The 13,834-nt window shown below is 45.8% G+C and overlaps 1 protein-coding gene across 1 annotated transcript; it reads left to right on the forward strand.

Annotated features, from left to right (window-relative positions):
• Positions 1-12,163: 12,163 nt before the first annotated feature.
• Positions 12,164-12,802, forward strand: LOC103652956 (Beta-13-N-Acetylglucosaminyltransferase family protein). The gene is made up of 2 exons (XM_008679938.2): positions 12,164-12,236; positions 12,328-12,802. The coding sequence occupies exons 1-2, from the start codon at positions 12,170-12,172 to the stop codon at positions 12,639-12,641; spliced, it is 381 nt and encodes a 126-aa protein (XP_008678160.1). The 5' UTR covers positions 12,164-12,169; the 3' UTR covers positions 12,642-12,802.
• The last annotated feature ends 1,032 nt before the right edge of the window (positions 12,803-13,834 follow it).

The following is a 13,834-nucleotide window of genomic DNA, read 5'->3' on the forward strand; positions in this document are numbered from 1 at the left end:
ATCACAAGTTAAGGTATGTTTCTAAGCCTTAGTACATTGGTTTTGTGTACTAATATATTTGTCTAAGTGTTAGAAACAGATAGAAGAAGAGAAGAGAAGACTTGGCTGTGTACAGCCAAGGGGCTGCTTCGGTCTGGGGCACCGGACTGTCCGGTGGTGCACCGGACAGTGTCCGGTGGTGCACCGGACAGTGTCCGGTGCGCCAGGCTGCCTCGACCGAAGAGGCCGCTCTCGGGTTTTTTCTCCGGCGACTTCGGCTAAAATTCACCGGACTGTCCGGTGTGCACCGGACTGTCCGGTGAGCCAACGGTCGGCCGGGCCAACGGTCGGCCGCGCGATCGGCGCGCGACACGTGGCCGAGCCAACGGTCGGAAGGAAGCACCGGACTGTCCGGTGTGCACCGGACTGTCCGGTGTGCACCGGACTGTCCGGTGCGCCAGATCTGCAACGGTCGGCAACGGTCGGCTTCGCTTTTTATGGAAACAAATCGGGCACCGGACAGTGTCCGGTGTGCACCGGACTGTCCGGTGCGCCACGAGACAGAAGGCAAAGATGGCCTTCCAGATTTGTTCCCAACGGCTCCTAGCTGCCTTGGGGCTATAAAAGGGACCCCTTGGCGCATGGAGGAGTATACCAAGTATTCCTTGAGCACTCTTGATCACTCACACATCAATCTCGCGCACTTGTTCGACATTCTAGTGATTTGAGCTCCGTTCTAGTGTGCTAGTCTTTTGAGCTCAAGTCTGGGTCTTGTGTGTGCGTATTCGCTGTGATCTTTGTGTCGTGTGTGAGTTGCTAATCCCTCCCTTGCTCTGTGATTCTCTGTGAACATCTTTTGTAAGGGCGAGAGGCTCCAAGTTGTGGAGATTCCTCGCAAACGGGATTGAGAAAAGAAAAGCAAGAACACCGTGGTATTCAAGTTGATCATTGGATCACTTGAGAGGAGTTGAGTGCAACTCTCGTCCGTTGGGACGCCACAACGTGGAGTAGGCAAGTTTTGTACTTGGCCGAACCACGGGATAACCACTGTGTCATCTCTATGATTGGATTCTTGTGGTTATTGTGTTTTGACTCCTCTCTAGCCACTTGGCATAAACTGTGCTAACACCTAATCAAGTTTTGTGGCTATAAGTTTAAGTTTTTACAGGATCACCTATTCACCCCCCCCTCTAGGTGCTCTCATCAAGGAGGCTAGATACATCGACGATGCATTAAATGGCCCAATCCAAGAGCCTCAAACTATTGCTCTCGAGGCAACAAGGAGCAAGGAGGTGCTACCTAGCAAGGTGGCGCAAGTTGAGGCGGTCGGGCTTAATGATGAAGAGATGGCCCTCATCATCAAGTGGTTCAAGACGGCGCTAAAGGGTCGCAAGGAGCACCCCAACAAGAACAAGACGAAGGGGAAGCGCTCCTGCTTCAAATGTGGTAAGATTGGTCATTTTATCGCTAATTGTCCCGATAATGATAGTGACCAGGAAAAGAAGAGTGGAAAGTGGGAAAAGAAGAAGAAGAACTACAAGAAGGCGAAGGGCGAGGCACATCTTGGAAAGGAGTGGGATTCGGATTGCTCCTCGTCCGACTCCGACAACGAAGGACTCGCCGCCACCGCCTTCAACAAGTCATCCCTTTTCCCCAACGAGCATCACACTTGCCTCATGGCAAGGGAAAAGAAGGTAAGCACTCGTAATACTAGTACTTATGCTTCTTCAAGTGAGGATGAGTCTAGTGATGATGATGAAATAGATTATTCATGTTTATTCAAGGGCCTAGATAGAACCAAGGTTGATAAAATTAATGAATTAATTGATGCCTTGAATGATAAGAATAGGTTATTAGAAAAGCAAGAGGATCTTTTGTATGAAGAGCATGATAAATTTGTTAGTGCACAAAATTATCTTGCTCTAGAAGTTAAAAGGAATGAAATGCTTTCTTGTGAACTATCTACTTGTCATGAAACCATTTCTACTTTAAAAGGTGTTAATGATGTTTTAAATGCTAAACTAGAAGTAGCAAATAAATCTAACTCTTATGTAGAACACGTTACGATTTGCAATAGATGCAAAGATTTTAATGTTGATGCTTGTAGTGAACACCTAGTTTGCATTTCTAAATTAAATGATGAAGTGGCTAGTCTTAATGCCCAACTTAAGACTAGCAAGAGTGAATTTGACAAGCTAAAATTTGCAAGGGATGCCTACACGATTGGTAGACACCCCTCAATTAAGGATGGTCTTGGCTTCAAGAAGGAAGTCAAGAACTTAACAAGCCATAAGGCTTCCATCTCCGCCAAGGAGAAAGGGAAGGCCCCTATGGCTAGTAGTGCTCAAAAGAACCATGCCTTCATGTATCATGATAGGAGACATTCTAGAAATGTTTATAGAAGTTATGATGCTTTTGATTCTCATGCCATGGTTGCTTCTAGCTCCTTTTATTATGCATGATAGAAATTTAGCTAGGAGAAATGTTATTAATCACATGCCTAGAAGAAATGTTGTTCATGTGCCTAGGAAAACAAATAGTGAACCTTCTACAATTTATCATGCTTTAAATGCTTCCTTTGCTATTTGTAGAAAGGATAGGAAGATAGTTGCTAGAAAATTAGGGGCAAAATGCAAGGGAGATAAAACTTGCATTTGGGTCCCTAAGGCTATTTGTACTAACCTTGTAGGACCCAGCATGAGTTGGGTACCTAAGACCCAAGCCTAAATCTGCCTTGCAGGTTTATGCATCCGGGGGCTCTAGCTGGATTATCGACAGCGGATGCACAAACCACATGACGGGGGAAATGAGGATGTTCTCTTCCTATGTCAAGAACAAGGATCCCCAAGATTCAATCATATTCGGTGATGGGAACCAAGGCAAGGTGAAAGGGTTAGAAAAAAATTGCTATTTCATCCGAGCACTCTATTTCTAATGTGTTCTTAGTTGAGTCGCTTGGATATAATTTGTTGTCCGTAAGTCAATTATGTAATATGGGATATAATTGTTTATTCACAAATGTAGATGTGTCTGTCTTTAGAAGAAGTGATGGTTCATTAGCCTTTAAGGGTGTATTAGATGGCAAACTTTATTTAGTTGATTTTGCAAAAGAGGAGGTCGGTCTAGATGCATGCTTAATTGCTAAGACTAGCATGGGCTGGTTGTGGCATCGCCGCTTAGCACATGTGGGGATGAAGAACCTTCACAAGCTTATAAAGGGAGAACACATGATAGGTCTAACTAATGTTACTTTCGAAAAAGATAGACCTTGTGCAGCTTGTCAAGCAGGGAAACAGGTGGGAAGCCCTCATCATGCCAAAAATGTGATGACAACATCAAGACCCCTGGAGTTACTTCATATGGACCTCTTCGGACCCGTCGCCTATCTAAGCATAGGAGGAAGTAAGTATGGTCTTGTTATAGTTGATGATTTTTCCCGCTTCACTTGGGTATTCTTTTTGCAGGATAAATCTGAAACCCAAGGGACCCTCAAGCGCTTCCTAAGGAGAGCTCAAAACGAGTTTGAGCTCAAAGTGAAGAAGATAAGGAGCGACAATGGGTCCGAATTCAAGAACCTTCAAGTGGAGGAGTATCTTGAGGAGGAAGGAATCAAGCACGAGTTCTCCGCTCCCTACACACCACAGCAAAATGGTGTGGTAGAGAGGAAGAACAGGACGCTTATAGACATGGCAAGGACGATGCTTGGAGAGTTCAAGACCCCTAAGCGCTTTTGGTCGGAAGCCGTGAACACGGCTTGCCACGCCATCAACCGGGTCTACCTTCATCGCCTCCTCAAGAAGACGTCGTATGAGCTACTAACCGGTAACAAACCCAATGTTTCGTATTTTTGAGTTTTTGGGAGTAAATGCTACATTCTAGTGAAGAAGGGTAGGAATTCAAAATTTGCTCCCAAAGCGGTAGAAGGGTTTTTGTTAGGTTATGACTCAAATACAAAGGCGTATAGGGTCTTCAACAAATCATCGGGTTTAGTTGAAGTCTCTAGCAACGTTGTATTTGATGAGACTAATGGCTCTCCAAGAGAGCAAGTTGTTGATCTTGATGATGTAGATGAAGAAGACGTTCCAACGGCCGCAATACGCACCATGGCGATTGGAGATGTGCGGCCACAGGAGCAAAATGCACGAGATCAACCTTGTTCCTCAACAATGGTGCATTCCCCAACTCAAGACAATGAACAGGTTCATCAAGAGGAGGCGTGTGATCAAGGGGGAGCACAAGATGATCATGTAATGGAGGAAGAAGCGCAACTGACACCTCCAACCCAAGTTCGAGCGATGATTCAAAGGGATCATCCCGTCGACCAGATTTTGGGTGACATTAGCAAGGGAGTAACTACTCGGTCTCGATTAGTTAATTTTTGTGAGCATTACTCCTTTGTCTCTTCTATTGAGCCTTTCAGGGTAGAGGAGGCCTTGCTAGATCCGGACTGGGTGTTGGCCATGCAAGAGGAGCTCAATAACTTCAAGAGAAATGAAGTTTGGACACTGGTGCCTCGTCCCAAGCAAAATGTTGTGGGAACCAAGTGGGTGTTCCGCAACAAACAAGACGAGCACGGGGTGGTGACAAGGAACAAGGCTAGACTTATGGCAAAAGGTTATGCCCAAGTCGCAGGTTTGGACTTTGAGGAGACTTTTGCTCCTATGGCTAGGCTAGAGTCCATTCGTATTTTGCTAGCATATGCCGCTCACCATTCTTTCAGGTTGTTCCAAATGGATGTGAAGAGCGCTTTCCTCAACGGGCCAATCAAGGAGGAGGTGTACGTGGAGCAACCCCCTGGCTTCGAGGATGAACGGTACCCCGACCACGTGTGTAAGCTCTCTAAGGCGCTCTATGGACTTAAGCAAGCCCCAAGAGCATGGTATGAATGCCTTAGAGATTTTTTAATTGCTAATGCTTTCAAGGTTGGGAAAGCCGATCCAACTCTTTTTACTGAGACATGTGATGGTGATCTTTTTGTGTGCCAAATTTATGTCGATGACATAATATTTGGTTCTACTAACCAAAAGTCTTGTGAAGAGTTTAGCAGGGTGATGACTCAAAAGTTTGAGATGTCGATGATGGGCGAATTAAGCTATTTCCTTGGGTTCCAAGTGAGGCAACTCAAGGATGGGACCTTCATCTCCCAAACGAAGTACACGCAAGACTTGATCAAGCGGTTTGGGATGAAGGACGCCAAGCCCGCAAAGACTCCAATGGGAACCGACGGACACACCGACCTCAACAAAGGAGGTAAGTCCGTTGATCAAAAGGCATACCGGTCTATGATAGGGTCTTTACTTTATTATGTGCTAGTAGACCGGATATTATGCTTAGCGTATGCATGTGTGCTAGATTTCAATCCGATCCAAGGGAGTGTCACTTAGTGGCTGTAAAGCGAATTCTTAGATATTTAGTCGCTACGCCTTGCTTCGGGATTTGGTATCCAAAGGTGTCTACCTTTGACTTGATTGGATATTCAGACTCCGACTCTGCTGGATGTAAGGTCGATAGGAAGAGTACATCGGGGACGTGCTAATTCTTAGGAAGGTCCCTGGTGTCATGAAGTTCCAAGAAACAAACTTCCGTTGCCCTATCCACCGCTGAGGCCGAGTACGTTGGCGCAGGACAGTGTTGCGCGCAACTACTTTGGATGAGGCAAACCCTCAGGGCCTTTGGCTACAATTTGAGCAAAGTCCCACTCCTATGTGATAATGAGAGTGCTATCCGCATGGCGGATAATCCTGTTGAACACAGCCGCACAAAGCACATAGACATCCGGCATCACTTTTTGAGAGACCACCAGCAAAAGGGAGATATCGAAGTGTTGCATGTTAGCTCCGAGAACCAGCTAGCCGATATCTTTACCAAGCCTTTAGATGAGCAGACCTTTTGCAAGTTGCGTAGTGAGCTAAATGTCTTAGATTCGTGGAACTTGGATTGATTTATAGCATACATGTGCTTTATGCCTTGATCATGTTCCTTAAGCATTTTGTTGTTTATTTATGGTGCTCAAGTTGTACAAGCACTCCCCGGACCTTACAAGTCCATTTGCAAGTGATGCACAAATTTAGGGGGAGATGTGCTACAACTTGACCCTTTGAGACTAACTGTGTACTTGAGTGTGCTTAATTTAGTCTCAAAGGAGGTTTGAAAGGGAAAAGGTGGACTTGGACCATGCAAGACTTCCACTGCACTCCGATGAAAGAGTAACTTATTCCAAGTTCATCTTTGTACTCTTATTGCCTTTTTACTCTTAGTTGAAGATTTTGGTGAGGCAATGGGGTTAAAGGGCTAAAAGTGATTCCGTTTTGGTGCTTGATGCCAAAGGGGGAGAAAATAAGGCCAAAGCAATAAATGGATCAGCTACCGCTTGTGAATTTTGAAAAAGTAGAGTTAGAGTTTTTGTTTGTCAAAATACTCTTGTGTGTTTTGTTTGTCAAAATACTCTTGTGTGTCTCTTATTGTCAAAAGTTGGTCTCTTGTGGGGAGAAGGCTTGATTATGGGAAAAAGGGGGAGTTTTTGAACTCTTTGATCAATTTCTCGTGGAATACCTCTCTTTATGTCTCTATAAGTGAATTTGACTTAGAGATAGGAAATTGAGTTTGATTTGCAAAAACAAACCAAGTGGTGGCAAAGAATGATCCATATATGTCAAATTTGAATCAAAACAATTTTGAGTTCTTATTTGAATTGATTTTGCACTTGTTCTACTTGCTTTATGTTGTGTTGGCATAAATCACCAAAAAGGGGGAGATTGAAAGGGAAATGTGCCCTTGGGCCATTTCTAAGTATTTTGGTGATTTAGTGTCCAACACAAGTGCCTAAGTGTTAAATGGTGGACAAAGTACAAATCAAGTATAAAGGTATGTTTCTCAGACTTAGTACATTGTTTTAGAGACTAATGTATTGTGTCTAAGTGCTGGAAACAGGAAAAATCAAGTTGAAATTAAAGATGGCTTTGTTCAGCCAAAGTCAGCTCTGTCTGGGTGCATCGGAGTGTCCGGTGGTGCACCGGACAGTGTCCGGTGCGCCAGGCTGGCTCAGGCGAACTTGCTGCTCTCGGGAAGTGATTAATGGCGTACGACTATAATTCACCGGACTGTCCGGTGTGCACCGGATTGTCCGGTGAGCCAACGGTCGGCCGCACGATCCGCGCGAGACACGTGGCTGAGCCAACAGTCGGAAGGGGGCACCGGACTATCCAGTGTGCACCGGACAGTGTCCGGTGCGCCAACGGCTCCCAAGTGCCAACGGTCGGCTTCGCCAAAGAAGGAAAGAAATCCGCACCGGACAGTGTCCGGTGGTGCACCGGACTGTCTGGTGCGCCAGGCGACAGAAGGCAAGAATTGCCTTCCTGGAATGCACTCAACGACTCCTAGCTGCCTTGGGGCTATAAAAGGGACCCCTAGGCGCATGGAGGAGTACACCAAGCATTCTCTAAGCATTCCTAAGCACCAAGACTTCGATTTCGCGCATTTGATTCTTTGCGATAGCAATTAGAGCTCCATTTGAGTTGTGAACTCGCTGAGTTGTGTTGTGAGCTCTTGTTGCGACTTGTGTGTGTGTTGATACTCTGATTTCGTGTCTTGTGTGCGTTGCTCATCCCTTCCTTACTCCGTGCTTCTTTGTGAACATCAAGTGTAAGGGCGAGAGGCTCCAAGTTGTGGAGATTCCTCGCAAGCGGGATATAGTAAAGTGAAACCAAAACACCGTGGTATTCAAGTGGGTCATTGGACCGCTTGAAAGGGGTTGATTGCAACCCTCGTCCGTTGGGACGCCACAACGCGGACTAGGCAAGTGTTGGACTTGGCCGAACCACGGGATAAACCACTGTGCCATCTCTGTGTTGATCTCTTTGTGGTTATCGTGTTGTGCAAGCTCTCCTCTCTAGCCACTTGGCGTAATTGTGCTAACTCCTAATCAAGTTTTGTGGATTAAGTTTCAAGTTTTTACAGGATCACCTATTCACCCCCCCTCTAGGTGCTCTCAGCATGGTTTATGCTATCATGTTACACATCGTTATGCAGTCGTAAACGGTGTGCACATGGTAATATTCGTTTCCGTGAGTCGAGGTACAAAAGATTCCTTCTATGCATGATTTATGCACATTACTACATATATTTATGCGTGCGTATATCTCCTGACGCGTATCACCTGGGATTCGTGGCTATCATCTGCATGGCTGACGCAAGCACGCGTACACTGGGCCGACCGCGACTTGGCTGGCGTCCTGGCTGGGGCTTCCCCCACTAACGGAAGCCCAGGGCTTCCATTATATATATATATATATGGAAGCTAGGTTGTGCAAACAGACTATATTGACAAGTTCAACCATGAAGGGTGAGCTTATTGCATTGTGGTGTCCCAACGGACAAGGGTTACACTCAACCCCTCTCAAGTGATCCAATGATCAACTTGAGTGCCATGTTCTTCCTTGTATCAATATGAATCATCTCGCAAGGATTCTCTACAAATTAGAGTCTCCTGAAGCCGTACAAAGTTTGATGGAGTTTCAACTCAAAAAGCATAGCAAAAGAGAGGAGAGAGTATACACACAAGATCAATCGCAGCAATGCAACACAAGAGAGGTCACAACACAACACACTTAAGAAAAATTCAAGAACAACTCAGAACGATGTATGGATCTCAGTAGAATCACATGAACGCGTTGTTGCAGAGTATGTGAGTGATGTATTGCACTTAGAGTGCTTGGGTAGTGAAGGAGTGCACCATGGGGTCCTTTTTATAGCCCAAGACAGCCTCATAGTCGTTGCTCCTCTTCCATCTAAAAGTTGCTGAATTTTTGTTGTATGCGGGGGCACCATACTGGTCCGGCGCACCACCGGACCGGGTCCATGTGCACCATCTCCGGGATCCTAACAACCTCCTTCCGTCTGGGGACCGCACCGGACTGCCATTTGTCGCTTCCCCGTGAAGTAGCCATTAGCGCCTGGAGCTAGCCGTTATTGGGGAGCCCGGTGATGTTTATAAATAAAAATCACGATACCTCACTGTTTAGTCGTAGGAGTGGTACGGTGCATACAGACTCGGTCTGGTGCACTAGGCCGCCAAAACTCCAAGTCCGGGCACTTCACACACTTGGTCCGGTGCGGCATCGGACTGGTCCGGTGATGCCCAAAGTAGCCCAAGTTAGGCTCTTTTGAGCCTGTCTTCTTCAAATCTTTTTAACTTTTTTGGGAGCTTCCCTACAACTTAAACAAACATAATTAACACAATCCAATTTACTAAGTGTGGAAAACTCACCTTTTACTTGGTATTTTTTCAGGGTTTGCATTTTGGCTCAAACTAAGTCCTCGAAGCACTTTTCTCACCGAATTGGGTTAGGGATCAAATAGAAGTGCTAGAAACATAGTATTAGGTATATGTGACTTATTCAAACATTGAAACCTCATTGTTTTACCATTTTACTAAAAGTTGCACTTTCTTGCTCCATTTTAGTTTTTTAGGACTTAGTACCTTTAAATTACCTTCAAGTGAACCTATGCTCATACTCATATCAAACTAGTTAGTCCTCAACCGGGCTCTGCTGCCGGTCATCCAATGGCTTGATGTCCAAGTGCCTTGCAGCTCCGACGGCGGCAATGCACATGTCTGGGAACGCGATTACCTTGTCTCTGCTGTGAGGGTCGCACTTAGCTACACGCGGGGAGTGCCGCTTGAGAGGATCAACATTGAGGATGCGGCCATCGAGTTGCGCTCCATCAAGGACGCTTGTGCCCGTTCGGTAGGTAATTAGGGAGCTCGGGTCCTTCTACTACTAGTCCGGACATGTGGTGGCTCCGGACCCCCTTAGGATGTTGGACCAGGTGGTGGCACTTATAGTGGTCTGGAGCTGTCACATGCGGGTCTAACCCCTGGAAATAACTAGAAAGAGCCCTCGCTCTTAGGACACGTGGCGGCTCTGGCCCCCCCCTCCTTGATGGGGGTTCGATGATCCCACGTCGAAGTCTGGTTACCACTAGTGGGAGCCTAGGCTTATGGTTGAAGTGGCCACGCAAATCCCCCTTGCTGAGCATGGGATGACCTCGAGCCAGAGAGCAGTGGCACCATCGGGCGGGCCCAATCTCTAAGTCGAGGTAGACTGCTTGTCACCATGCGACTACGGATAGCCACAAGAGGTCCCACCTTGACCCAGCAGAAGTGGGTACCCTAGTTTTAGGGTACCGACAATCACATATTGAGAATAAATTTTCTCGAAAAAATCAAACTTCTCTCTCATAGAGGACTAAACCGTACTATTATTTAAATTAGCATATAACCCATGCTAACGCTACAATCGCGAAGATGGAGAGATCGACGGTTGTGGCGGTGCGAGAGAAAGGGTTAACGACGGTGGCGAGCATGACCACGGACATCATGTCAATACGTCGTGCAAGGACCTACCCATGCACCCACTTGCCCAGCGCCAAGTTCCTTAGCTTCTACAGCGGTGAGCATGACCACGAATGTCGTCTGATCGGGCACAGACCTAGCCTCTACCATGTCCACGAACATCTCAGCACACCAGTCATGGCAGTCGTTGTCCACACAGACGGTGAGCACGATGTTCCATGACACAACAGTCCAACGCAACATTTCATCGAACACCAACATGGCATGCCCAAGGTGGCTGCAAACAGAGTATGTGGCCACGAAGGCATTCGACACATACACCATGCCACACGCAAGGACGTTCCTGACGACCTCCGCGTGGGTGCATGCGACGAGTGGGAGGCAGCTCAGAGCAAGACACGTGAGTGCCTTGATGATGTGCGGGAGCGTGTGGGCATTCGGGCGAAGGCCCCCACGGTGGAGGGATCGAGCGAAGAGGCGAGTGGCGGCAGGAGAAGGTTGAAGAGGTTGAGCGACGGGGATGGGATGGAGAGGAGAAGGTGATGGGCGTAAGCAAGTTGGAGGTGCGACGGGTGCAGCAAAATGAGCCGACACAAGAGGGTGGGTCCGAGGGAAGAGAGGTGTTTGAAGGTGATAAGGTGGATGTGCTGGAGGTGGTGCCAGTGGAGGCGGCAGTCGGAGGTGTGACCATGCCATGGAGGTGCTAGACGCTGGTTCGCTTGTTTCAGGAAGGGAGAGGTTGATGGCGACGACAGCGGCGCAAGCGAGGGAGAGGGGGCGGGACGCGAAGGGAGGGGAGGGGGATGGATGAAGGATGATCCAAATAATATTGTGCATTGGATTTGAGTTAGTGAGAGGATGTTATCCAATGATCTGATCCATTGATTTTGATGGTGTGTTAAGGTTGGGTATAATTTGTTTAGCGTATTTAGTGGGTGTTATCGGTGTGGAGGTGATTTGGTTGGGTGCATTTTTGTAAAGTTTAAACATAATGCCATAAGTAGGGGTAATAGATCATGATCCAAATATTTCTTCACAAACCTTTAATGAATTTTAGTTTAAAATAAATAGAAATAGAGCTCGATCCTAATTTGATCGAAGCTTTTAAATTTTATAATATAAAATTTAGAGCCTATTACTGAAATAAGTGCTATATTTTGAAATGTAGGGCTTAACTCATAAAAACCAGCTCCAACATTGTCCTATTTTACAAACTTTTATCACAAAAATATAGAACACGCCATGAAATGACATAAATATACTATACTTTAGACCAGAGTCCTATCTTTGTTTTCTATATAATTTTCAACATCATATTTCTTAATAATGTAATTTACTCCTTAAAGTATATTATTTAGAGCTTAACTGTTGGAGGGCAATTTATTTTTAGTGTCATAAATACTTTAAATGATATAGTATACTTTAATTTTTGTGACATTATTTTAAGTCACCTTGTTGTTGGAGAGAGAAGGTTGCTCCTATTTGTTGTCTGCTCTCTTCAAACTCTCCATCACTAACACGATTCATAAATCTGCACGCTGATATCTTGGAGAGCTAGGAGTCCGGAGAACAAATTAAAAAGGACACAAATCAAGCAACGTCTATCCTTTCATTCCATATTAACTTCTCCCTTGGTCGTGAGGTATCTAAAATACTACGAGGTTTCTGCATGAAAATAACCTCAACGCCGCAAATTTTGGGTAATTTAATAGGCGATTTGATTGCATACTAATTTCCTGCACCCCCATGATCTTCGCGTATTATATTCTGAAAACGCCTCTGCCGGTGGTATATAAATAAGTGGCTAAGATTGCGAACAGAAACGACAGAGGACAAATGGAGACCTCGAAGATGGTGAAGAACATCGCGCTCGTGCTGCTGCTGTTCAGCATTTCTAACCAAGGTATATCGTCTTCTTCCACACAGACAGTATTTCTCTCCCTATACCACCATACCCTGATGAGTCATGGACACATGTACATCTGAGCGAGCAGGAAACGCAGCCGGTGCCTGCAGCCTCTCAGACCTCGCCGTAACGCAGACCGCGGTGCCCTCGAAGGCGAACGTCTACGCGGTGACGGTGGAGAACCGGTGCATCTGCACACAGGCGAACGTCAAGCTGGCGTGCGATGGGTTCAGCTCCTCCGTGGCCGTCGACCCGGGCGTGCTCAGCGTGGACGGCAAGCTCTGCACCCTCAACGGCGGGCGCCCCATCGGCATGGGCCCGGAGTACGCCGTCAAGTTCTCCTACGCCTCGCCCTCACAGTTCGCCTTCAAGCCCGTGTCGTCTTCCATTGCCTGCTCCTGATTAACTCGTCGAGGCCTTAGCAGCTCGCACTGCTGCCATCCTCTTATTCTTTTCCACGGCGATATGATGTTTCGAACAATTGACGGTGAATAATTCATCGGGAGTGACATTTTTGATTGATTTCTGTCACTAGATATGCATGTATTGTCAAAATATTACTGTAACTCGTTGGTCCATCAGACCATCACTACTAGCGGTTTAAAACCCGACAGTGACAGTGCCGTCTCATGGTTAAAACCCGTAGAGTGGTGTTATTTGGATGATCACTGTCGGTTCTTGATACAAAACGCTGTCGGTTCTAGATATAAGCTAGCTAGCATTTTATGGGGTTATCACTACCAATTTGTGATTTGAACTGGTTTCTAAACATGAACCAGTGATAATACCACTCCTGATTCCAAACATGATTTGATAGTGATAAAGCGCACGAAAAACATAATACTTTTCTCATTTGATGTTTAAGTAAAACGAAAATAATATTAGAGAGTAGTAATCGACGAGCTCTCATTGTAGTTGACACTTTTTAGTTTAAAATTATTTTAATGCCAAAATATTTAATTTAGAAGATTGTAGTATAAAGCAAATACACATGTGGCGTCGACTGTGATGCAAACACCTTCGTTGAGCACCAGATTTAGCACAGATGGTCCGGACGGTCCGCGTCCCGGATAGTTCGTGGGATAGCTCCAATGGTACGCGACCAGATGTGGTTGTAAATACTTTCCTTTTGGCTATGCGAGGAAGGAAAAGCCCCAAAGCTTATAACGACCGATGAAGATGCAAGCATGAGATCTGCCATTGCGTCTGTTTTCCCGGAAACAGTTCACAGGTTATGCATACATGTGGCATATAATGGAGGAAGTTCCTGAAAAGGTTGGTCCTGAAACAAGAAAAGACATCATTTTGGTCTTGTTTGAATGCTTGTGTGTGGGGTTCAGAAACTGCAGATGAATTTTATTGTATCATTTTTCGTAAAACATGTTTGGTCTATTTTTACTTTTTTTGCTATAGAGAGAGCGTGTATGATGACGAAGGAAACTTATTGGATGAGAAGCCCATATAGATGCTCGTGAAGTGGAAAGAAAAAAGATATATACACCATGCGAAACAAGGTAAACGATTTGATTCAACAAGCAAGGAGTTCAAAAGAAGGCATGGAATTCTTATTTGCAAGCATCATGAACATACAAGAT

The sequence above is a fragment of the Zea mays genome, chromosome 4 (assembly GCF_902167145.1).
Source record: "Zea mays cultivar B73 chromosome 4, Zm-B73-REFERENCE-NAM-5.0, whole genome shotgun sequence".
Classification (NCBI taxonomy): Eukaryota; Viridiplantae; Streptophyta; class Magnoliopsida; order Poales; family Poaceae; genus Zea; species Zea mays.

Coding starts and splice junctions, on each gene's coding strand:
- LOC103652956 (XM_008679938.2), top strand. CDS start 12,170: ATGGAGACCTCGAAGATGGTGAAGAACATCGCGCTCGTGCTGCTGCTG. Junction 12,237..12,327: donor GTTCAGCATTTCTAACCAAG/GTATATCGTCTT, acceptor CTGAGCGAGCAG/GAAACGCAGCCGGTGCCTGC.